General features: G+C 31.4%; 1 protein-coding gene across 2 annotated transcripts; it reads left to right on the top strand.

Annotated features, from left to right (window-relative positions):
- The first annotated feature begins 236 nt into the window (after positions 1-236).
- Positions 237-24,962, top strand: LOC126773625 (lissencephaly-1 homolog). Of its 2 annotated transcripts, none has more exons than XM_050494609.1 (10): positions 237-423; positions 3,428-3,569; positions 14,435-14,588; positions 17,100-17,246; positions 18,823-18,979; positions 19,190-19,367; positions 19,585-19,720; positions 20,331-20,486; positions 21,008-21,203; positions 22,738-24,962. In XM_050494609.1, the coding sequence occupies exons 2-10, from the start codon at positions 3,532-3,534 to the stop codon at positions 22,809-22,811; spliced, it is 1,236 nt and encodes a 411-aa protein (XP_050350566.1). In that variant the 5' UTR covers positions 237-423; positions 3,428-3,531; the 3' UTR covers positions 22,812-24,962. The 2 variants fall into 2 exon arrangements, with proteins under 2 accessions (XP_050350566.1, XP_050350567.1); XM_050494610.1 differs by having other exon boundaries at positions 277-427.
- The last annotated feature ends 1,697 nt before the right edge of the window (positions 24,963-26,659 follow it).

Raw genomic sequence — 26,659 nt, 5'->3', positions numbered from 1 at the left:
AGATAATAATGAAGAATTGTTCTAACCACTATTGTTCTAGTTGTTATAGTTATAATACATTGAAATTAACATATTGTTATTTATGTATTTTATTATTTTAGAGTTTTATCAAAAACTAACTACACTATTACCGTCGTACTCGCTCTTTCATAAAGGAATTTTGACAATCATCTCTTTTAAATAACAGTGTTACCATTTTATTAAAGATGATCTCGAATAAAGAAAATAGATGGCGTTGTTAGTCGTTAGTTCGAAGAAGGAGAAAAAGAAAAATCGAAACTCGCCATTGTAGTAGTGTATTGAAGTGAGTGAATTTGAGCCATTGCAACGAAACGGTTTTCTGCCTCGAGTCTTGGGTGTACTGTGTTTTCTGTGTGTGCTATTTTCAAAAAGAAAGTGCAATTTTGAGTGTTATTAGGTTTTGTAAGTATGTATTAAATAACGTTAATCTTAGTTAAATACTATTGGAAGTTCGAAGGAATTGTATCTTAACATTTCAATTACTGTCTGTTCAATATGGCCGTTCCGATATTTGACAAATTTCTAAAAGCTACATCGTTAAATATTTGATTAAAACAGTTTTACTAGAAGCAACAGCATTTTGAGATTTTAGTTAAATTTCTTCTATACGTTGATGTGGCAAATTGACAGTATGGTTTTTGACGTTTTAAACTGAGTCATTTTGGTGTGATGGTCATTCAATTTCATTTTATTATTTCGCGCAAAATAAAATTGTTCTTTGAAGAACTCTCCACTGATTCAATAAAAATAACGTGATAGTTAATAATACGTATGTTATAATTGAATTTTTATTTCAAATAAAATGCAATTCGATTTTATGCTTTACATCTTCGTCTAATATACCTTTGATCGAATTAATTATCAATTGCTGCACATATCGTGATTTTATCTTTATTGTATAATTAATTAATCGTTGGTATTATAACCGAATATTGGTAATGCTAAATAATTAGGGTATATTGGTATCACCCGAAAATTAATTATTTATGTTTATTTTTTTGTAATTAGGTCACTTAAATGATGTATGTTGCTTTTCGTAATAACAAAAAGATCATTGCAAAAATATAATGTTTAAAATTATATAATAATAATTTTTCTCATTGCATGATAGACTTATTACTTAATGGATTTCTCAAAAGAAAACTATTAACCTGTAATGCTTTTAAAACTGTGAATGTATTTCATTTCAAATTAAACAATTTTTTACAGAATTATATTTGACATAATATCCATTATATAAACTAATTTACCCAATGGATATGTAGTTCCAGCTACACATATATACATAGAGACAGATACTGTAATCCCTGTATTACAAAGATGAAAATGTATATTAATTGTTGAATAGTATTTTATCCATTAAATTATATGCATATATATGTTGCTTAAAATACTGTAATGGAGCCATAAAAAATATGCTAGTGGTACAAATTTATGAAAACCACATTTATGAAAACACTTTTGTTGTATGAACTATGAAGCAGTTTCTAATAACAATAAGTTTGAAAACAATTTAATGTTAAAGCTTCAAACCAGATAGCTTTATCGAAGTGTTAATGAACAAATCATGTTAAATTTTATTTTTATTGAATATTGTGCATTTTTATTTATTTTATTCTGTCCTTTGGAGTAATATAGCAAAATTTAAGTCACCAGTAAACTATCATCGCTCAGTTTCTATTCCAATATTAATCACATTAAAATTTAAATAATTAAAAGTGTATCATCAACATCAAGGAATGATAAAATGATCAAAACATTTATTACAATCTCAATTATATGATTTACATTTGGGTATCAATAAAATACACCCCAATAAACAATGAATTTAATGTTAAACTTCTTTCAATGTAAAATAAATAAAATTATATATATATATATCTGTATGATATAGCATTTACCATTATATGGTAGGATTTTAAATGTCATAATTAGTAAAAATGCTTGAGAGTAATTCTACAAAGATAAAGAAATTAAAAAAAAATCATAGCAGTATCTATAATCATAACAAAATATACATATAAACTACATTTGAATTATTTCTGCAGGTTTGATATATCTATTACATAAGAGCAATTTTATTTTTATTCTACCACTAAGTCATAGTACTGCTTGGTTGAATAAGCTTAAAATCTTTTTCCTTAGCGAAGAAGAAGATCTTCACCAAGCAGTAGGATATTTAAGAATATTACTAACTTATTGTTTATTCTATTATAGTTACCAATATTTGATATTTATAAGCAATAAAAGTTATTTATAAATTATTGAAATAAATCATTTTAATTTAAAAAAATATTACACAAATTTAAAAAAAAAAAGCTTAAGTAGTAAATATCTTGAAATGTTCCTAGGACATAGATATAATTAAAAAATATCTAAGTATGTATTCATTACAATATATAAATATATTTACATAAATAATAAAGTAAATGTTATAAAATAATAGGCAACTATATTTTTGTCTATTATATATAATAGAATTTATATTCTTTAGTTTTTCCACTGCTTAATAGTAATATTTTGTATTGCTGTGTTTCTGTTGTAATTGTATGTAAGCCAATGTAGCCAAAAGACAACATCACAATAGACATGGTGACTTACCACACTTCCTAATATTAATAAAAACAATATCTACTACATGATTTCATTCATTCATGTATATTCTTTTTTTTCACATTAACACTTAGATATTTCATACATTCATATATCACATATCATACTGATAATTTGCATGCTAATTTAATTGCTTAAAGGGTCCGAAATATAAATTTAAAATGCATTAAAAAAATCATATTATGAGTTATGCTCACACCAAACTTTACTAGGGATGACTATTTGATTAATTGCTTTTGCTGGTGGGTTCCCCACAACAAAATTCACTTAAGTTTGGTTCTTATGCTGCCCAGGTTCCAATAGCATGACACTGTTGCACCATGCTGAAACCGCATAGCTATTACTTACAAAGTTTTTATTATGAAGTATACAAAGCTATAGTACTATCTATACTTATATTTCTAAGCTATTGTGCTAAATATTTAATTTCCTACAAATTTTTGATTCTACTTGTCCTACATTTATATGACATTAGAAACCTTTAGCACAAATTAGTTTTTTCATTAAACCTACCAACATTATTGAGGAAAAAAAAACTGCTTCTTTCCCCAATGTTTAATTATAATTGAATATAAAGATACTCTTTATTGCTTTTGTACATACATATTTTCTTCAATAGGTCATATTTTAATTGGAAACAAATAGCATAGGAAACGAATGGCAGCTGCTGACCATCATCCTTTTAATATTGTGTGACAGAATGTTGCTTTTAAAAGAAATTCTTCAACTTTAAGTTAATTATTTTCCGGTTATTTTTTATATGCAGCTTTTAATATATATATTTTTTAAACAGATGTGATAATGGCAACGGCGTTTCTGCCGTCGCCCGCGTGAATTAGTGAGACTCAAGTGCAGTGAACCTCCAGGGCTCGCCGCCTCAAGAATAAGCCGATCACAATGAAAATGGTGTTGTCACAACGGCAACGAGAGGAGCTGTAAGTAAATAATATAAAATACATATATGTAAGACACTAGTTCTATAATTAAACTGTCAATTTATAACTTTTATCATCAGACTTGTTACTTATTGATATCAACCTATAAGAGATTTTTAATATTTGGTATATTTGTAAATATTCTATGAAATTCTTAAAAAATGTTAGCGGTAATTCGAATAAAACATAAGGCATTTTCTAATATATAATACGTAGGAATTATTTGAATTTAATTAAAACAAGGCCTGTGCCTTGAGGTTTTTGCGCGTTATTCATTTTTCTAAGATCTTATCACGTGATGCCTCGGCGCCGGTTCAGAAGAGACTAATTTGTATTTTTTTTTTATTTCGCTTTACAAACATGTGCTGCATTTGGTAATATTTTTTATCCTTAACGTTATATTAATAATATATTTCTTAAGAAATGCGATACAAATATATAGATAGTAAAAGTGTACGTTCTTGATTCTTAAAATTGACGTCTGTCTCAATTCATACTATAACAAAGTTAAAATGACCATCGAATAAATATAATTTATAAGCCGTTTTATTTTTGAAGTTTGTTCATAATTTGTTTATGTCAAGTCAAGACCTGCTTTCGGTGACAGGTTACATATTAAGTCATGTAACTACATCGCGGAAACGGATGTTGTTTTGACGGTATGAAGCGACGTTTTATGATAGCGAAGCCCTATGTATGAAGACATATTCAAGTTTTAACTAACTTCAACGTATACCATTTCTTACTTTCTAAATATAGATCATCATACTTTGGGTTGTATATTGTACTATCCAGTAGCGCGCAAAAATATATAATATTTATGTAAAAAAAAAACTATCTTAGGATACGCTTCAGCGCATGTTTGTCAAAAACACTTTTTATGCTCAATAAATAAAGTTGAATATTTCATTTTCGCTTAAAAGCCTTAATCAGGTCACTTAAAATTTGGTTGCTTTTGGGCACCCTGATCGTCTCTCGACCTTTGAAAGTAACAGTGTTCCTATAGCGTTAAGTCAATGACCCCGCTGTCGGCGACTTCGACGGTGGTTACCGGAGTATAACTTTCTTTATAAATCTAGAAATCTCATCAGTCAACACTAAACTTATTCGGTTTTCAAGCATAGAGATAACATCAAGTATTCGTTACCTTTAAAATAATGTCGTTATCAGTAATTTGATATCTACGATAAATCGTTCGAAGAATAGTATCAGATAATTACAATTTCAAATTAGTTAAAATTTACAGTGCCGTTACCAACGCATTATCTCCGGTAAATGTTCGCTCATAGAGGCAAAGAACTAATAACAATATTTTATTCAGATAAAAATGCCTTATGGTTTCCGCGTGTATGTAATGTCACATACATTACATACACGCAAATGTACTCGTAATGCAATCAACTGCGGTTTTATCTCGTGTCCGCTGCATTGCAGTACTGTGACCTGGAGTGTCCTATGCTTGCTTGATATGTTCTTCAAACTCAGTGATCAAAGTGAAAGGAAAACCACGACCACCTATTCAACTTAGATTAACGTGGAATAATTGACCAAGCCTGAGAGATCCAATCCATTATTACGTTTTGATCTCACGAACTATACCATATCGCAATTATATAAAGTCTCATTCGTTAATCTTAATTAAGAAAATAAACGTGCAAGTTATTTATTACAAAGGAATGTGACATATATGTATAAGTAGAAAACCGCAAAAATGCTACATGCATACATATATGTATGACGTACATATGTATGTGTTTCAATTAAACTAAGATTACCCTCGAAATATGGAACGGATAGTGCCCGTACAAAGTATAAGTATGCAAGTGCATTCTTATTACATAATTATGTAAACTTATAAAATGAATGTCATGTTCTTCAAATCATTCGTGTTGCACTTGAACATTCTTGATAGGTAAATGTCGCAAAGCCATTGGTTACGACTGTATAAGCAGATGCTTTTAAAGTAGAAATAAAGTAGTTGTATTATTTTTTCGTGTATGACATTTATCGACTTTATTAATTTTATTTATGGAACATTCGATTCGTTTTTTAAATGAAAAAAGAGTTTACTAATGTTTTCGAATAAATTACGTCATTAAGAAGAAAAAACACATACATATAAATGTTAGGAATATTTTATTGAAAATATTTAATTTATTATTAACTAATAAAACTATTCAGGTTATTCTATCCTCGAAGCGCAAGTAAAGCGGTTGTGCCTTTATGCCAAGGAGAGTTAAAAAAATAGAAAACACCTGTGTTTGCGCACACAGTTGTGTCATGCTTGTTTATAAATTTGTTCTGAAGGGCTAGTAACAATTATATTTAGGAAGATAGATTGAAATAATAATGATAACGTAACGAATGAATAATAACATATGTACCACGTTCTTCCTTATCTCGCTTTGGGCTACGTTTGTGAAGGTGTAATTTTGAACATCATTTATTTTTCAATAACTACCGCATAAGTTAGAGACTTAATTTTTGTAATGTAGCTCGGGATTGAATAACAATGCAAAAATATGCTCTACATGTTGGTATCGAACTGCCACAACTTTATATACTATCGCTTAGTTTCTTTTGCTATATATATTATTATCATAGGAAATTCCAACATTCCAAACCTACTGCGATACCAATGAGGGTCAGTGACTGCATCTTATATTAAAATAAATACAACAAATTATAAATATTAAATGTAAGTCTCGTGTTTCGTAATCAACTTTCAGTATGTTGGTTATAACTTGAAATATAATAAATAGATAGATGCTTTTATCAAATTTTTCAAATATTAATTGATAAATTTAAGTTTTATTTGAAGAAATTGATTTTGTTTGTTTAATTAATCCGCAATCACAAAAAAAAAACTAATTCGATTGACATTAAACTTTTAAATTATGTATGATACAGGCTATGTAGTAGGTTTATATGTTGAACATTTTTGAGTTATAGCTTATTACGTCATCGTAGTCGGAAAGAAAATTGTCGGCTCGCCCGACCACGATCATCCAAGTGAACGCTGCCAAAAGTATAACAGATACAAGAAAACTTTGCTTATATAATATTTGTTGATCTTTAAAATGTAGATGAGCTTGTAAGCTGTACGTACCGATGGAAAGATCACTTGGCTCGCTGCTAAATGTAAAATAATATGTGATAGAATATTTTTATTTAAAAAAAAAATGAAATGATAGTTCCATTCGAATTAGATTTAGTAGTAATCGAAATAAAAATGTATTAGGTAATAAATTTAAGATTATCTTTACTCTAAAAACTTGTTTTCATATGTCTAAGTTTGATATTCTAAAAGCTAAATATGAATCTATGAATAACCTAGTTCTTAAATTCAAATTAGAATATGCATTTCATAGGGTATCAGGGCGATTAATCTAAATATTATTATGGAACGAATGAACAAGAACGAGTACACTCAATAGTGAAAGTGTAACAAATTTCAAAAATGATTCCCGTTGTATATATAGTATTCAAACGACATATAATAACTATCTCACAATACTCGTCATAAAAGACCTCCCATTGGTACTGAATTATTCAAATCGATTCGAGAGTTACCTTACAGTGAAAAATTATCTTACGTCACACTATTAACATAATCGATCAGGATTGTAATCTTATGTAATATCGTATAAGATATGGGAAAGCGATTTACTAATGTTAAAACATTCGGCCCAAGGTATCGCACCGGCCCATTGAACTCTCTAACGGACCGGCCCGATGACAGTTATTACCGGCTACTTAATTACGTAAATAGACGTGTCGGTAATTCAGGTGTTCCTAAAATAAGCAGCTTGTTCGAAACACATTGCCCTAGTCTAGTTGACGGCCTTGAGATATCTTCATTCCTGAACGTTACTGACATCTGATAAACTAAATGTGAGTCATCGTGTTTGTCATTGAATCGCGGCAAGTTTTATAGTCTACATGGACCCCGTTTTGGTTTGATGGTTTAATCTGTTGTGTCATTCTTTTTTATTATTTTTATTTTATCGCTGGCAGGTGCTAGCGTTAAAGATTATTAATAATAATAATTTTAATATTGCACTTGGATCGCACAGCAAATTAGTATTAATATTGCATATATATATATATGTATTGTTATATGTATCATTAATTTTTATAATAATTATAGAATTTTTACCCTTCACACGCTAGTTAAAAAATAAAATTGACAAACTAACAGACACAATGCTAAAAAATTATCATCTTCCTTTTTAACCGATCAGATCGTCAGAACAAAGAAGAGATTATCAATCCGGCCGTATGTTTATTTTTTATATAATTCCATTCTTCCATTACACAGTTATTTAATTCCTTTTTTTATTAATTCAATTTTATTTATAAATAAAATAAATAAATAGAAATCACTTTCATTTATAATAGTTATCTTTTAATATAAACATAAATATTATTTATCGCATTAAAATTTTATTATTAGAATGTGTCGGTGTGTATGAAGAGTCGAGATGGCCTAGTGGTTAGAACGCGTGAATCTTAACCGATGATCGTGGGTTCAAACCCGGGCAAGCACCACTGAATTTTCATGTGTTTAATTTGTGTTTATAATTCATCTCGTGCTTGACGGTGAAGGAAAACATCGTGAGGAAACCTGGATGTGTCTAATTTCATTGAAATTCTGCCACATGTGAATTTCACCAACCCGCATTGGAGCAGCGTGGTGGAATAAGCTCCAAACCGTCTCCTCAAAAAGGGAGAGGAGGCCTTAGCCCAGCAGTGGGACATTAACAGGCTGTTACTGTATTAGAATGTGTAGTTTGTTCAATTCAAATAATAAAAACCTGAATTGGTTGTGATCGGTTGTTGATTATTTAATGTAGCACATGTCACTTGTATTTTCTCTCTTTGTATCGAATGGTACGGAATGATTGACGGCTGTAGATATGTATGAAAGTTAATAAACAAAGGGATTACTGATGTCGTTGACGTGTATCATGAAATCTTTAAATGGTTTACTATTTCTTTTAATGACGTTATTTGAAATTATCTATACAAACTCAAAGTTTATCCAACGTAATGTATTTAGCTAAAACAGTGTGGGTTTGAGACCTAAAACACTTATAAACTATTGTAGGGTACTAAGAGCCGTTGTCCGATCGAGTTGTCGCGGATCGTTTGGAATGCAGTCTGCACCGGTCGCCGGACTCCATCCGCTAGTTACTCTGCCGCGTGCCGCAATATTCTGCATGCGTCCCTATTACATTGCTCATATATAAGTTCGCCTTGAATGCCTGATAAGGTCGATATGGCTTTCATTGGGTGTAGTAAAATAAATATCTTGTATTCTTTAAGCCCTTTTGTATTTCAAACTACAACTGATGGCTTACTTTTTTGAACTAAATTTTACATTTCGGTCAAAGGCTTGACACTAAAATATATCGATTAGGACTATGCCGTTAGCGTTCTAACTGGTTTAAAGTCGTCGACCTTTACCTTAAATTTTCTTCAAACGTTGTTTTTTGCGCGATTCCTCAAAGAATAAAAAAATATACCTAAGTCTATACTTAAGTGGTTTCCCGAACGCTATTTCCGTTTGTGTTGATTCTTTACGTACATACATATCTTTCTTCATTATCATTGAAAATTTGGCACCTAAAGTTATTTTCTATCGGGAATAATATATACTGCTACCACTTCATATTATAAACTGTGGAAAAGAATTATAAGAAACCTTCCAAGTTTTTGTTGAAATTTGATATTATATGTTCTACCAATGCGCTTGCTTATCGTAAGTAAGAAGTTGTTTGGACATTAATTCGTTTTAATTTTGCTAATGAATGTGTAAAGTAAACCAACGAAGCAATAGAATTAATAATAATTTTGTTTTCATAAATAATGTTTTTCATAATATATAATTTGAATACAAGGTGGTTAGTTTAACTCAAATCTTTTCATCCCACATTAATGACAAAGTTAAAGATATATTTGTACAAAGGGGAATCGCAATGACGTAGTTCAGTCGACGCCAGTCGGCGCCTCTACTCGATCGATATCCGAGCCGCGTAGGCGACTACCCCTCTCATTCTTAGCGACAGGAATGCGATGAACGAAACCTAATTCATCGTATATATTTAGGAAATGTAATTGAAATTATCTATGTTATCGAAATTATTACAAACTATGCATAATACTTTCTTAAATACACAAGTACAGAGTACAGTACAGTAACAGTCTGTTAATGTCCCACTGCAGGGCTAAGGCCTCCTCTTCTTTTTTGAGAAGAAGGTTTGGAGCTTATTCCACCATGCTGCTCCAATGCAGGTTGGTAGAATACACATGTGGCATAATTTCAATGAAATTAGACACATGCAGGTTTCCTCACGATGTTTTCCTTTGCCGTCAAGCACGAGATGAATTATAAACACAAATTAAGCACATGAAAATTCAGTGGTGCTTGCCCGGGCGTGAACCCACGATCATCGGTTAATATTCACGCGTTTTAACCACTAGGCTATCTCGACTTAATAAATACACAAAATTATATTAAATATAGTATAGTATATAGTATTCATTACATTAAATTACTAGAAGTGGGTGGATTTCAAATAATATATAAAGTTTAATTCAATTATCAATATCAGTTTACAATAATCTTTGCAACAGCAAATATAACATTTGTAAGCTGTTATAAAATAACATTAAAACGTATCTCGAAATTTCCTTGTTTTGGACATTAAGAAAAATAAATATTGAGAAACCTTGAATGCAATGTGTAGGTGTGTAAATAAACACATCAGTGTGTAAGGTGGATGACGTAATAGTCGTTTCGTTGCCGAAATATATACGTATTAATTTATCTCCCGACGTTCTATAAAGGATTAATTATGACACTTAAATTTCGTAAAATTATGAAAATTTAAACCAATATCGGTCAGTGAGGTTAACGACGATCGTTGCGACATGGGCTCTCGGCGATTAACAAAACACTCGCGGAAAACAATTTCGGAAACACAGTTTTAAAACTTATTCCAATCACGTGTAAGCTATGCAAATTAGATGTTCCGTGCCACTTGTACTAATTTATTTAATTGCATTTGTCATACTACGTCTTAGTTACAAAGCCATTTGTATTTCTATTGCTGTGGTCCTGTTACTAGACGACGGTTTTGAAACAAACTGACCCAATGGGTTCGTTAACATTGATTTGTATTTAATTCTATACAAGTAACAGTACTCTTAATGGCTGCAACTGACGTTAAACCTAATTGAATCAATTACTTCTGGTATAATGTCTGTAATACGTCCTTATCGCTTATATTAGTCGTTAGTATTGGCTATGTATTCGTTGAATTACGTCGTTTAATAAGATTTGCATTTGTTAATGGCGATTTCCGACCATGCCGTATAATAAGCAAAATGGTTTGTGTTTACAAGCGCATTATGATAACACGTCACTTGTATGTAATATCCTGGTCATGAAAAAAGATCTATTCAATTAATTGTAGTTGAAATGTTTTTTTTTTTATCTAAGTCGCCCTGTGTGTATCAGTTTCAATAAGTTGATAATAGAGGTGCTGTGTTAAGTAAATACGAAGTGGCATTGATACCGTTAAGAAATTGTAATAGCGTGTAAGTGCCCTTTAATTGGATTTATATCGACGGAAATGTACCGTGAAAGTTATTTTCTCAAGCGGCCCCCGTTCGGCCCGCGCCTCCACGCACGAAACCACTTTCGCTATGCTCCATCGTCTCTACTGAACTTTTGTACTGCCCAAGGATTAGATCCGTAGCGGTGTTCAATTAGAACAGGTCTTATGCTAAAACTATGATTGGTATATAATATTGCTTTGTCGATAATGTCGTCTTTTTCGAAGAACTTACATGTAAAGTCGTATGGTACGAATACGACGTTTACGTAGGTACGCATAAGGTCATTTGGAAAATTTTGTTCACTTTAATCTGATAGTATTGAATAGACTTCTCTTTTTTATAATTATGTAGCCTTAATATGGATAGTGAGTCTTGTAGTAGCGGCGTGTTTTCTATTATTACTAAATAACATTGAATTTGGTGGAATGATTATGTAATGAAACCTTAGTAGTACCAATTTTCTTAAATAAAAATTGTTTTTTTTTGTTCTTTAAATTAGTTTACGAGATTGTGTACAATATACAAGATATGCGGGGAATTATTAATATACGCATTTGGTTTTATGTATGTTTATTTCATTTCACTAAAAATAAATGTTACGAAGTTAATATTGCGATCGCACTTAATTTTTTTCACAGTTCGACGTTTCGGCAAATTGCATCCGCCGTAGTCACGCAGAATCGGTTCGTTCGTGCTTACATGTTATCGAATTTATTTGTAATTAGAATGAATACCCACTGTTAATCCCTTTATAATTGTAAATAATAAAGTCGAATCCCTTCATATTATAATATAGGCTATATGTTATTTATCCATACATCGTTGTTTGGTATTGTTTATTATTTTTAGATGTTTGTAAGAAACAAGTCCATTTCGTGAAATCCGTCTCATCATTATCTTATTCAGGTGTTACGTAAATAGCTTTGTATTATCTTTGTTTAATAAAGATAATATTTGTAATAGAGTCACTTTGCACTTATTATGTCTACAATCTAAATAAAAGAGATCTCTTTATATGTAATTAACACGTGTACAATAATATAACCGCTATATCTTTATACTTAAAAATAAAAGTTGTAAGTTGTTCGCTCCCACGCAAACAATAGGAACCCCTGCAATGCTGATTGTCTTAGAATCGATTTAGTTTCACCGGCTAGGTATCTGACATATTAAACAAGCGAGAAATGAACCTCATTCAACGAATGGCTAGAGACGAAACGCTCGGCTGCCCGATTAGTAATAGATATAAATGTTTTTACTTTTACATTAAATATTAACGTCAAAAGTATGACCTAATCGAATACATAACTTACTTTTATCGTTGAGCGTCAAAAATTTTTAATCTGTTACATTTAATAACGAAACGAGAATAAAAATGGCTAGTTCTGCCCGCGGCGCGCGGCTTATAGCGAAATTGCAGTCGCGGTTACGTAAACTACTGACAACAGATACTATCATCAAATTGCTTCGTTTATTTTAATGTGTATAGGTAACTTTGATTGAATAAATTTAATTATTCGATGGATCAATAAAAATAATAACTCTTGTTCAAACAACCATGCATAACTTGTAAACAAAATAGTCACTTATAATAAAAACCATATACAGATCAATAATAAGTAACACAGGACACCAATATGAGATATATTGGGCATTATAATAATATTCAAATAGAGAATATTTGGTTAACAGCAGCACATTTTTATATTATAATAATTTTGCTGTCATATACAGAACAATACAATTTAATTACTGATTTAAAATAAGCTAGACAATAAATTGATCAATTTCATGTGTGAGTGATGAAAGTAAGTAAAAATGGAAATAATATTATAGCCAGACTCGGGGTGCATATAAGCGTCGATTAATTTTTGAATATTAGCGTCTTGCACATGCGCACTAAACGATTTCTGTCGAATATTTAAGGAAATGTGGAAAACGTGGATACGGGCCATGGAGGTTACAAAACTGGCTTATCTATTTAGGACAAGTTCGAAGCCACGTGCTGCTGACCTTTAACAGAATTAAACCTTCTAATCGATATTCCTGAAAGCCAGAAATAATCCTGGTACTATATTAATAACAATACAGTGTACGTACTAGTACTTTTAACAATCTAATAAATTTATTATTTAATAAGAAATTGTATGTTGACAACATCCGTTGCACAATTATGTTTTTGCCGTTAATAAGTTAGTAATCAGGCGTTTGAAAAATAAATTTCTAGATTTTTTATTGGTTGATAAAAATATTTATTTTAAAAAGACACGTTATATTCTAATCCTGTTGTTGAGAAAGTTTTACATAAAAAGTTAGTTAGAAAATAAAAAATAATATATTGCTATGTTTTACTCATGCGTGAGGTTAAAAACAAATATGTATCATATTATAGATCGACTGTTACCGTCTGTTTTTTTTCTACCGCGCTCGAATACCACTTACGGAGTGCCATTGTGATGTGCGAAATACTAGCAATAATATCCAACCCTATACCGATAAATTTTAACTTTAAGTGTGAAAAATATATTAGATATTTTATGAACACAAAAAAACGTTTATTTGGTAAATGTTTCATTGTTCATCCTCGTCATCTGAACGTGAGTCATCCGTGTAAGAGTCTTCTTGAAGATTTATTATTAAACGTCACACTCGATCTCTTCTAATGCATTTCTGAAATAAGTATTTTTCTAATTTTATTAGCTATTTGTAAACAAATATCACCATTGTGTAAAATAGCCACTATAATTGTGATACATATATACAACCTTAATAACAATTTTGATCTAGATCAGCGATACTTAAAGTAGGTTCCATAGAACCCTAGGTTTCCATGTGGAAGTCAGAATGGTTCCGCAAATTAATGAGCTATTGAAAAATTATTTCGGTATCAAATTATCAAATACAACACGAAATTAAGAGAATTTTGTGCCCGAGAAGTTCGGACAGAAAACCCTCTTAACATTTGCTAGAATCTTTTTATTAAACACTTTGTGTTAAACGATTTATGTTAAACACTTATCAAAATGTTTAATTATTTATTTCGAAGTACAAGGAATTTTATTTATTATCAGTTAGTTTAGAGTTTCATGCAAAAAATTCATTAAGCGTTCCATGGTCTTAATAGTTTAGTAACCGCTATTCTAGATAATATCACTATGACTCGAATTCTTAAAGCAGTCGAGCAATAATTTTATTATTACTCATTCTCTTGGTACTAAGGTATTTGTATCAATCGACAGGAACAAAGCGATCGCCGACTACCTGGGCAGCAATGGCTACAACGATGCGCTGGAAGCGTTTAAGAAGGAAGCTGAAATGACCGGCGAAATGGATCGCAAGTTTGGTGGCCTACTCGAGAAGAAGTGGACGTCGGTTATCAGACTCCAGAAAAAGGTATGTATTGAATTAGTAATTATCACAATAAACGTAACAATAATATTATTATGAGGTTTGTCGCTAAGCATGTTTTATTGGGTTTTAATAGAATTATGCGTTAACAGTTCAACGGGGCTAGACAGTCGAAACGCCGAAATACATGGAGTTAATAAATATTTGATAGGCCACGTGATCAAAGTTTGTCTAAAGAAAGATAGAAATCGCTTCGACTCTAATCGTCATTGTAGGTTTCTATTTTTGATATATATTTCTACAACATCCTTATTACTGATACAAAAAAAAAACAGCTCAAGTTGATGTTCGACAATAGAAATCTTAGTGCCTAGTGGTAAAGCCTTCGGGATTATTTTAACGTATATATAATTACATAAATAAATAAAATTTATTATTTTCATTGAAACAGTCGGTACTTCCTACCTTTATATTTACTTATAAAATAAGATTTACAAATTAATAAACGAAGCGTATACTTTAATAAATACAAGTTAGAGAAACTTATAAACATATTATGTGGATGATAAAAAACGTGATTAGTATTCGTAATTTTCATACCGGATATATATTGAAAAGAGTAACCACTGAATCTCTTGTCAGTTCTTATCAGTAAAATCTTTATACAGAAACGATAGAAAATTAAAATTTGTTTTATCTGTATGATTCAAAAGTGCCTTTAAGAAAGAGCCTACTTGAATAGTCACGGAGTCACTCAAAAACAAAATATGTTTTTGAGTGAGTCCGTGGGATACGAACGACCTTTAGATCAAAGCGTGCCCAAGTAATTTGCTTTATAATGAGCGACGTAATCTCGACTCACGTTTATATCACTAATCACTATCAATATCATTGACGTATGAATGGATGTTTCCCAAAGAGGGACGGTTGTGGTCATTGTCAAGCTATGAAGGCATCGTGTAGGAAAATCTCGACTCGACCTAGCTGTATACCGATCGATTGCTGCTGCGACATTTTTAGGTCAGCAATGCTATTCTGTAAAAACTTGCTTCACATCTCACTCGTGTAATATTGAAAACCGACTTAAGATATTATTATTTATTTAGGGTGTGATACGTTTTGTTGATGCGTTTATATTTATTGTTCTGATTATTATAGTTTATGTTGGATATTACTTTGATATTTCATGATCGTATTCTAAGATGATTTTTGAGTTAGTTGTCGCTTGTATGATGCTGTGAAATATTGTTTTGATAGTTTGTATTTTGATATAAAATGCAAGCTTGAATCTTAAAGAATCAAACATTTACCTCAATCAATAATAGCTTTAAATACATTATGAGTGCTTGACAGTCTCTCTAATCTATACAACAATTACGATGGTGCTAATATGACAATGTAACAGGAAATACTTCAAAAACCTTATAATAAAAACTCTATCGCGTCTCTGCACGTCCGTACCTAGCAAGTACATTTATTACACCGCACCGCGACCCATGCCTTTTTTCTTAAAATTACTGTAATTTAATATGATGGACTATGGAATGTTGATTAATAATTTAATAATTTTGTTACCCAATTTTTTTTTTTCATATATATTTTTTTTAATTTTATAAATAATAGTCCGGTGCGTTTTGAGAAGTTTTAGTATATATATATATATATACTAAAACTGATATATCATATATATATATATATATCATACTTTTGCCGGGTATATTTTCAATTGCACGTAAGTCGATTTCATTAAAATATATTAATGTGTAAGTACTTTATAGCCCATGACCGTTTTGAAATTATTATATAAACTATCACATTGTGAAAGTTCTAACTTCTACACCATTTAAATTAAATGAGATATTGAGACATTTTTAATCGAAAAATTACATTTCTTTTTGTTTATAATACTGTAGCATTTTTGTGTCCCCGCTTCATCCGCGTTTAATTTTGATTACTCCACCTTGTATCATACTCTTTACGACTACGGGTATTGCTCCTCGCCTAAGGGTCGTAATGTGAAGTAATTTAGCTTTATAAGTTGCCCTAATAAAGGCTCCATCTAATACAACAAAAAAAAAACAGCCACACTATATAAATATAGATTTAAATTATAGAATATTGACATTGACTTTATTATAAACTAATTTAGTTATAAATTATACGAACAAAAAATTTAAATAAATTAATATACTGTTAAGACACAATCATATATTCATTATATTCAAGTTCGATCGATTTATCTATTGTGAACTAAAAACCTCTGAATATTAAAGCAGTTCATTTATGGCTTCTGTTATTGATCATTATGTAACTCAGATAGACTAAATAATATTTGATACACGTCCGTTCCGAGCAAGTCTATTGAAAATATTACCGCCAGCCGCGATGTTTATTTTGAGGAACTATTTTAGCAGGTAGACGCTAATATGAAGTTAATTTATGTTTCTTTTTTTATCACTTTGAAAATGCTTTCTTAGACTTATCCTAATAGATAGGTACATCATTGTACTTGAAGTTATTGTAAGATTCAAATGGAAATAATTTGTTACTTTCCAGGTGATGGAATTGGAGTCCAAGCTTTCCGAGGCGCAGAAGGAATTCATAGAGGGAGCGCCCACTAGAGCAAAGCGCACGCCGACCGAGTGGATTCCACGCCCGCCCGAGAAGTTCTGTCTTACCGGTCATCGGGCCACCATTACAAAGGTAGACTACCTGATATAAAAATAATTCTAATTTGACAGGGTGGCGGAGGCATCTTCGTCAGATGCCTTGACAGGATTGCAAAACGAATATTATCTTAGAATGCAATACTTAAATGACTCATATAAAACATTTTTTTCTACAATTTAAATAAACATGCAATAGCAAAATATAGTCAGATTTTATCTCAATGATACCAAGCTGAATAGTTACTTGATAAATAATATACAAATAGTTTAGTCTTATTTGTTGTTTAAGATACAATTCGTACTTAAGTACTGTCTATATTTCGCAAGTCAGGAACTGTATTAGTACATTAGCTATTAATGTATTGGACAATTTCCTTACAAATTATCGATTTCCGCAAAATACTTGTTTATAAGAAGAGAGAGACAAGGTCTTAGCAGTTTTTAATTATAACGGCGCTTAAACCTTGGTTTTATATGGACACGATAGGATGTTTGACGCTATTATCGTAAATCGGTCGGCAATTTGGAATGGACCTTTTTTATTTAGTGTAGATGTAGACAATCTCAACCTGCAGGTGTTGGGGCATGTTCGCTAGCGGCTCCAATTGAGCTCATAAGTGCCTACACTACCACTATGGCAGTCGAAAGTAAACCGATCAGCAAAAGCGTACCTTGGGTTCTTTGGTGCCAGAAAGACGGCTGGCCGTTAAAGTCGTCCAAATCCATTTCATGCAGTTAAAACAAAAGGCAGGAAATGATATATACATTCCTCTATTAGAATTATAGATTTATAATTTGATACGATTTTTTTCCACTACGTTGCTATCACCCGTGGCCATTTTTTATGAATATCAACTCTTCTAATTTTATTTTTAAGAACCTTCGACTATTTAATTTCCGTTAAACTTCTTCGATATCCATTAATTGCCAAGTTATAAATTTCCATTACTCAGATATTTAACATAAATGATAGTGATAACAAGCCCCTCACCTCATACTATATTTCAGTTCAGACATAACAAAAACAATTATAATCAAGAATGAGAAAAAACAGTTTTATTATTATCGTTCTTAACTGTTTACTCATTACTATCAATGTACATTAGCAGTAACATTATAATAATACTATAGTAGATGTTTTTGTTCTGTAAAAGAAATATTGATGAATAAAACAAAAGTATAACATTACGTAGAAATAACTTGAATACCTGACAAATATGCCACTACCGTTCATAGACCGCGTTTATTAAAGAAGCGCATCCACGGCAAACATTAGAAGTATTTAATTGTAACTTCATCTTGGTATCATCATATCGTAATATTTATTAATATTGTAAATGTCTTGGGAAATGAAATTGTTGCCAGATTAAAGTAGATTATAATTACATTTCCAGCATTTAGGCGAACTATTCGATGTTGATGACAGGTTTAAATAATATATACATAAATAGATAATTTTGGGAAACTTAAAAAATATCTTATAAGTAATATTGACTTTTTACTGGCAAGACTGATGGAGTGATATTAACCTCTCAACTTTCCCTACGACGAGTGAAGGTGGAACATATGTGAATAATAATGTTAATAAAATTTGTCGTTGTCATTCGCAGGTAATATTTCATCCAGTGTTCAGTTTATTGGTGTCCTCGAGTGAGGATGCAACAATCAAAGTGTGGGATTTTGAGAATGGCGACTACGAACGATCCCTGAAGGGCCATACCGACTCCGTTCAGGACATCGCTTTCGACCATCATGGCAAGCTACTTGGTAAAGTATCCTTTGTTTTATTTACTACATTAAATTTCTTTATTAATTATTTCTATATTAATTCATTCTCATTCTAAAATAACAGATTTATCTTATTCAGATTAATATAATTATATTACATCCAGAATCGTTTTATCTTGAATCTTTTATTTTTTATTCATAAAGAGTATTGAAAGCGATAAAGTCTATATTATATATTTTTCTTTGTAGTGTCCTGCAGTGCAGATATGTCGATCAAATTGTGGGATTTCAACCAGACATATGAATGCATTAAAACTATGCACGGTCATGATCACAACGTCTCGTCCGTTGCGTTCTCTCCCAGTGGTGACATCGTTTATTCAGCCAGCCGGGACAAGACGATCAAGGCGTGGGAAGTGGCTACAGGGTAGGTGTCCATTACCAATGCTTAAGACTCCTTTATTTTTTAAATACATTAATTATAAGGAAAAGAAAATTGTATAAAACATGGCTCTTATATAATGTATTTTGTCTATGATATGTTCAATGAATCTATCATAGACAAAAGGCAGCCTTTGCGCTGCTTACACAACTTAATTTTGATGATGAAAAATAATTAAATTAATACGTTGTTTTTTTATTAGATACTGTGTGAAAACATACAAAGGCCACCGCGAGTGGGTCCGCATGGTGCGCGTGTCTGCGGACGGTACGCTGCTAGCGTCGTGCTCCAACGACCAGACCGTGCGCATCTGGAACGCGGACACCAATGAGTGCAAGGTATATATTATTCTGATATCTATTACATAAATAAACTAGAAACGGACATATCGATGTTTCAAATGAAATTACGTCAGCATGCGTAGTAACAAATTGTATGGCGTTACCAGCGTGAAAGAGAGTATTTTATTTTGTGATATTCTCTTTTAACTTCTAACGTTAACTTTCGTTCTCTTTTAACGTAACGTTCGTTAACGTTTAAATTATGTTACGATTGTGAAATGTTAATTTCTACGTGCGATGTGTATTATTTTGTCCATTTACCAAAACTATAAAATAAAGGGGGCCAGGACAAAGCAAGAAACGTTTTTATATACTTATACTCTATATATAGAGTTAGATTAACATAATTTAGATTTACATATTCCATGCGATTTGCTATAAAGCTCTGCTATATTATGCACTACAAACAATTTGATTTGGATATTTTTAATTATAATATAACAATATTACACTTAACCGCTTAAAACCACTTTCATTTTACTTCCAAAGTTGCGATAACTTCTTCGCGAATCCATAACGAATACCATAGATTATTCAAGATCTCAACCAATGATATCGCAACAATTTATTCGAAGTTGTATCATTTGTTTTTAATTTTGTGTACCAGATGGAGCTTCGCGAACATGAGCACGTCGTGGAGTGCGTGTCGTGGGCGCCCGAGTCGGCCGCCTCCGCGGTCAACGAAGCGGCCGGCGGAGACAACCGACGCGCTAATCACCAAGGACCGTTCCTCGCAAGCGGTTCTCGCGACAAGTCTGTGAAGGTATGCAATATATATATTACTACCAGTTTTTATTTTAATATTTTTTTAGTGAGTTACTAATATTATTAAAACAAGCTATACAGCTAAACATAGTAAATAGCCCATAAATATCCCACTGTGTCAGATATGGTTAAGCAAATACTTTTTATGCTAATTTTTTTATTTTTTATCTAATAGGAAGGTGGACGAGCTTATGGGCCACCTGATGGTAAGTGGTCACCAAACGCCCTTAGACATTGGCATTGTAAGAAATGTCAACCATCGCTTATAGCCAATGCGCCAACAACCTTGGGAACTAAGATTTTATGTCCCTTGTGCCTGTAATTACACTGGCTCACTCACCCTTCAAACCGGAACACAACAATATCAAGTATTGCTGTTTTGCGGTAGAATATCTGATGAGTGGGTGGTACCTACCCAGACGAGCTTGCACAAAGCCCTACCACCAGTAAATTAAGAATATTATATTAAGAAAATATCACGCATATTATAAAATACATAATATGATCGCTCTATTTCAGATCTGGGACGTCAGTACGGGTCAATGCCTCGCGACGCTGGTGGGCCACGACAACTGGGTGCGCGGCGCGGTGTGGCACCCCGGCGGCCGGTACCTGCTCACCGCCTCCGACGACAAGACCCTGCGCGTGTGGGACGTGGCGCACACCCGCTGCCTCAAGACGCTGTACGCGCACCAACACTTCGCTACCAGTCTTGGTTTGTATTTATTCTTACTATAAAGAGCATTTTTGAAATCCTATCATCTCTAACTTGGTTTTAGGGCCTTCTGCGAGCCCATTTTGCTAGTAACCACTCGAATCATATTCTACATCCAAACATCAACACTTAGTATTATTTTGTCACGCTTTGAAATGTGACATCTTAATTTCCAAGCTTGGTGGTGTATAAGTGATGTAGGGGATGGTTAATGTTAAGGTACCAATGACTATGGGCAGAGTGGTCAACCTACCATGACGTTGGCCCATTTGCCACTCTACCAACTCATTATTAGAAACAAAAAATAATAATACTCAGTGTTCGTATGCTTAGATTTCATATATTATTATGGAAAACTATGTTTTTTTTCAAAATATAGCTTCCATTTCCAAAACACTTTAAAATGAGGCCAATAATATACTCGATAATTTTAGATCTTCTATCGTTACACTTCGCAAACGGTAAATTTAAAACTTTGATGTAAATTATATATGGTCTGTATATAATTTACATCAAAGTTTAATTCCTCACCGACATCAACCTTGGAATTACATTGGTTGGAATATAATAATATAAATTTAAAGTATACTTTGTTCTTAAGATCATTTTTGAATTATCATTTTACAAGATTTTATTGGATCATGAATTCTATAGCCTGGATTTAAAAAGGCCAATATCAATAACCCTTACATTTGATAATCAGAACAGAAATAATGAACAGATGTTGGTTGTTTTTCATAAAATACTATTGCGTAAAATTTTGGTCACATTTTACTCTAAAACCTGGCCCTTTTAACACCAGGCCAAAGTATTTCTTATATACAGGGTTATTTGTATAACACTAATAACCCCAGCTCGAGTTGAGTTTTTTTGTAACAGAACCATGTTACCAACATTATAAGCAAAAACTTTGGAATGATTTAATTGATATTTATTAAATCAAAGTACAATAGCTTTTTATTTTTCGTTCCGGCAAAATTTAAATTGATTGTTATTATTAGCAACAACTCAATTCTATTACAATAAAAACAACGTTGTAAATAAAACAGGTACGGAAACTTGCCGGGAATACCGGCGTCGCCTAGAACTTGACGTATTATTAGTATTTCGCTAACATTCGCTTGCGGAGCGTGTCCTTATAGCTCGATTTTCGGTACCTAGTGCGCGTATGTAATAATTTAATAGCTTTTTTTAATGTAGCCAGTTCTTAAGCCTGGTTAAGTATGAAGGTATAGTGGATGCAATCTACCTACAAGCCTAATAAGAAAATGAAACTTTTATTAAGCGCTAACAAGTTACAATTTCACATTGACAAGAAATATGATAGTTTAGTTGATAATAAAATATAATACAAGGCTTATTATTGATAAATAAATAAATTATTAATAAATAAACAGTTACCTGACCAGAAAAAATCAGGACAAACTCACACTCAACATTAAATCTTTTTAAAAATGTTAAGATATACTATTAAATATATTTCCGTTTTTTTTAGAATTGATTAATTTTTATTAAAAACTTTTACTGTTCACAGATTTCCACAGGAACTTGCCATATGTGATATCGGGCAGCGTCGATCAGACCGTCAAAGTTTGGGAGTGTCGCTAAGAGCATTGCCATTTTAGTAACTTAAACTCACCGATGATATTTTTATCATTATTTTTCACATTTAATAAAACTTCAATGAGAGCATTAAGTTTCGATTTTAATGGTAAAATCATTCAAAGAAACGAATAAATAGTTTTGATAATTTATTGATATTGTTTCTTCCTTCCGTTCATTGCGATCTAATGTGGTGTACCTGACAATGCTATGTCGAAATTGTAAGCCTATCAATCACACTTCTATTCGTATGGTCTATTGATTAGAGTAACACATTCCATTAAAACTTAACGGCTCATAGATAATTATTGTATGTGAATAGTTAATTTTGTTATGTCTGATTTTAGTAAATTTTCTAAAAATAAATGACGTAGCATTCGTCACATACCCGATTGAACGATGAAACGAGGAGTAAAAGCTGTGTTATAATTTAACTTTTCATTATTCTATTTTATTTTATAGTTATTGTTTATTCGTAAGAGCGTTTAGATGTAACTTTATTTGGTATGAATAGTTAATGTTTTCTTACTTGTCCACTCTATAAAACTTGTACCTTAATTTGTTTACTTATAATTTAGTTTTATTAAATTTAATATTGATGGTTATTCATGACAATCAACCTGGATTTAGTCATTTTATGTGAATCACATTAAAAACTCATTCAAATTTTCTTGTACATAATAAAGATTTTAATTTTTTTTTTTTGTCTCTGCTCGATTGATCCTCATTATGTTTGTTTGCATTTCTGCTAACAGCACTAATGGATATCACAAGGGACAAAAAACTAAATAAATAATTGTTTAGTTCTATTGCAATAAGTGTGATGCTGATGAAGATAATGTACGCTTTGTTTGTAACAAATTGCAGTTTTAAAAGGACTTATTTTAAGTTTTGTCAATTCAAAACTTTAACTATAAGTTAGAGTGTTATATTTTAAAGATTTTTTACTATTTATTTATATCTTCGATGTTTTAATTTGATATGTCTCAAACGAACTTGTTTTATGAGCTAGCGCTTTAAATTACTAATTAAGTGGTTTCTTGCAATAGTCTACCATACAATAAATACCCATATATCGGTTTTAAGTTGTTTGAATTTACAACATATTATATTATAATCAACATAAAGAGAAGCGTGTGATATACATTATAATTAATTTTTTTATTAACAATGCTGTTTGTGGTAGCTAGACACAAAGATAATAACTGATGCCCCTTTCTAGTTATTTATTATCGATATCGAGGAATTTGGTTGCCCGGTATTTTATAGAATTTAGTAGTAGATGTAGTATTGAGTATTGTCATACTATTAGATGCTTTGCAGTGCTAGCACATGATTATATGTACGAATAATAAATGAAGAGCTACTGTGATACCATGTAAAGTAAACTAAATGTTTTGAACCTGCAAATTACGGCTTAGCTATTTTATATTACAAGCGAATTATCGCTGCAAATATTACATAACATGGTACCACGTGGTCATTTGCTTAATCAATGTAGATTGGTAGTATCAAGGAGATTATATATTAAGTTATTTCACTCTTAAACTTATCAAATAGTGATAATTAATGTACATGTTTATATTCTCCCTTTATATACTAACTTAACTAGCGAAAATATATAAACACAAATAAATAAACTTTTAAAACATATTAGACGATTAATTCAATGTTATTGCTAATAATTCCGGTGTCAGTATAGTTTAGATATTATGATGCTTAGATATTCTTAGTAATTTCATGTTACATTAATAAAATCGTGATTATTTGCATCTATATTAAAATTAATGCTTCATATGTGATCTCCTTGATTCATATTAAAGAGTCATTAATAAGTTAAAGCTTGCAAAATATATTGTACGACTTACATAAATAAGAAATTTGTATTACTATAATCGAGTAAATAGTATTTGCACTCATGTCAAAGTAAATTGCTTATAATATCAACGAATATGTATGTCAATCGACTACCAAAATCCTCTTCCAACAAAGTTCAGCCTTGGTCTCTTAATAACATTATTATCAGAGGATTTTGTGTGCTCATTTAACCATTGTATTTTGTCTAAATTTATATAGAAAATGAACTACCAAAATTTAATAGAATTTGGTCTAATATTTTCTGTAAATAAATCAATTAAATATGTAATTTACGAAGTCTTTATTTATTTTTTCTTGTCCATAATATTTCTGATCTACCTACATTCTGTAGTTTTTAATATAAAATCGAAAGCGAGCCGTAGTGCGCTCTCTTTTCTTATGTAACTGACGTGACTTAGTCCATATGCTATTTTTTTTAATCTTTATAATCTTCAACATTGATAAAGGGATGTCGGACCTAAAGCTTTATTTTTATGTCGCATATGGGCTGTTGGATAGATTTAGATCTTAAAATAATTGAAGATTTGCATTTAAATCTGTAATGAGGATAGCGTGGTGGATTCGAAATCAAGAAAGAAGCCAGAAGACCCTTTCCGTATCATTTAGCGGTTACAAGTGTTACATTACACGTTGGATTGTTGTTTTAACGAATAAGTGGTATGCACTAGAAAAAATTTGGAAATAATTAAATGCTGAAAACCGCAGTTTAGGGTAGTGTACTTTTGTGAAGCAATTGATATGATGCTTCCAGCCGTGACTGTTGCTACGTGAAGTCGTTCTGAAAATCTAAAATTCGAAATTATTCCATCTTCAGGCCAAGTTGAGAACTGATGCAAAGTTTCAAGTCATTGTTTTAAAAAAGATAATTAGGATTACTTTTTCATAAGTATCCGATTCCCTGTGTACTTATACATTTGTACTCTATAACATCTGACAGTCATTTTAAAATATATTAAAAAAAAAATATTAAAATTTTTAAATACGTTTTATATATACATTATTTTTTAATATCGATAAACAAATGATCATTTAAAACTAGCAAGATTACTGTAAACACATGCTACCAACGTTTTCACACGAGCAACAAAGTAATAATGAGGATAGGTACAGTTGTGTAGAGTAAATGTATAATAAAGCTGGAGTTGGGTTTTGTTTAACGTACGCTTAAAGTTAATAGTTTTACCTTAACTAGCTTGAGATTTAGCGGAATGAAAATTCAGCGATCAAAAATCATAATTCATATGAAGCCCCACTGTCACTACTACTGTTACTGTTTCTTCTACAGCTTCTAAAGTTTCCCCATTTTAACGTACTTTTGTTTTTACACATTTTACGTTGTGAATAGTGAATTCAATACGTTTTGTCTTTTTACTGTTTATCTGTAAATTATTAACAATAAACCAATGTACTATTTCAGAGGGCTTTGTTTACCTCGTCATATATTGAAAGACTTATTTTTATTTTAAAAATTAAGTAAGTGTCATCAGCAAATAATAACATCTCATGTTTATTACTTAAGAGATGGGGCAAGTCATTTATATAAATGAGAAAGAGAAATGGACCAAGAATTGATCCTAGAGGGAACCCCATACCTACTGGAGCCCCGGGTGATCTTTTTCGATTTATATCAACCCTCTGAATTCGATTGCTCAAATACGAAATCAGAAGGTTGAGTGATGTGTCTCTAATGTCCCTTCCTCATCATAATGAAATATTAAGGTTAAGTCACCAGCATACATACATATTTTACTATTGTAGATCGTCGAGGAGGCTACCCGTGGATGCTGTAAGATTATTTTATTGTGCGTCTAATAACTATAACTTATATAGTAAGATGGTAATATGATTTTCTTTTCCACATCTAGACATATAATTTAATTCCATGCAGTACATATTACCTGTAAAGACAGTCATAATGTGAGGGTTAGAGGGCATACTGTGCCTTCTAACCCTCGTTAACCTCGTTAACCATAACT

Source organism: Nymphalis io, chromosome 15 (assembly GCF_905147045.1).
Source record: "Nymphalis io chromosome 15, ilAglIoxx1.1, whole genome shotgun sequence".
Lineage (NCBI taxonomy): Eukaryota > Metazoa > Arthropoda > Insecta > Lepidoptera > Nymphalidae > Nymphalis > Nymphalis io.
Note: the sequence above shows the minus strand (reverse complement) of the source record. Positions and strands in the feature narration are given on the sequence as shown.

Bases quoted from the DNA above. Each gene is read 5' to 3' on its own strand.
- LOC126773625 (XM_050494609.1), top strand. From the start codon at position 3,532: ATGAAAATGGTGTTGTCACAACGGCAACGAGAGGAGCT. The intron at 19,721-20,330 runs GTATATATTATT...TTTGTGTACCAG, and splicing joins CGGACACCAATGAGTGCAAG to ATGGAGCTTCGCGAACATGA. The intron at 21,204-22,737 runs GTTTGTATTTAT...TACTGTTCACAG, and splicing joins ACACTTCGCTACCAGTCTTG to ATTTCCACAGGAACTTGCCA.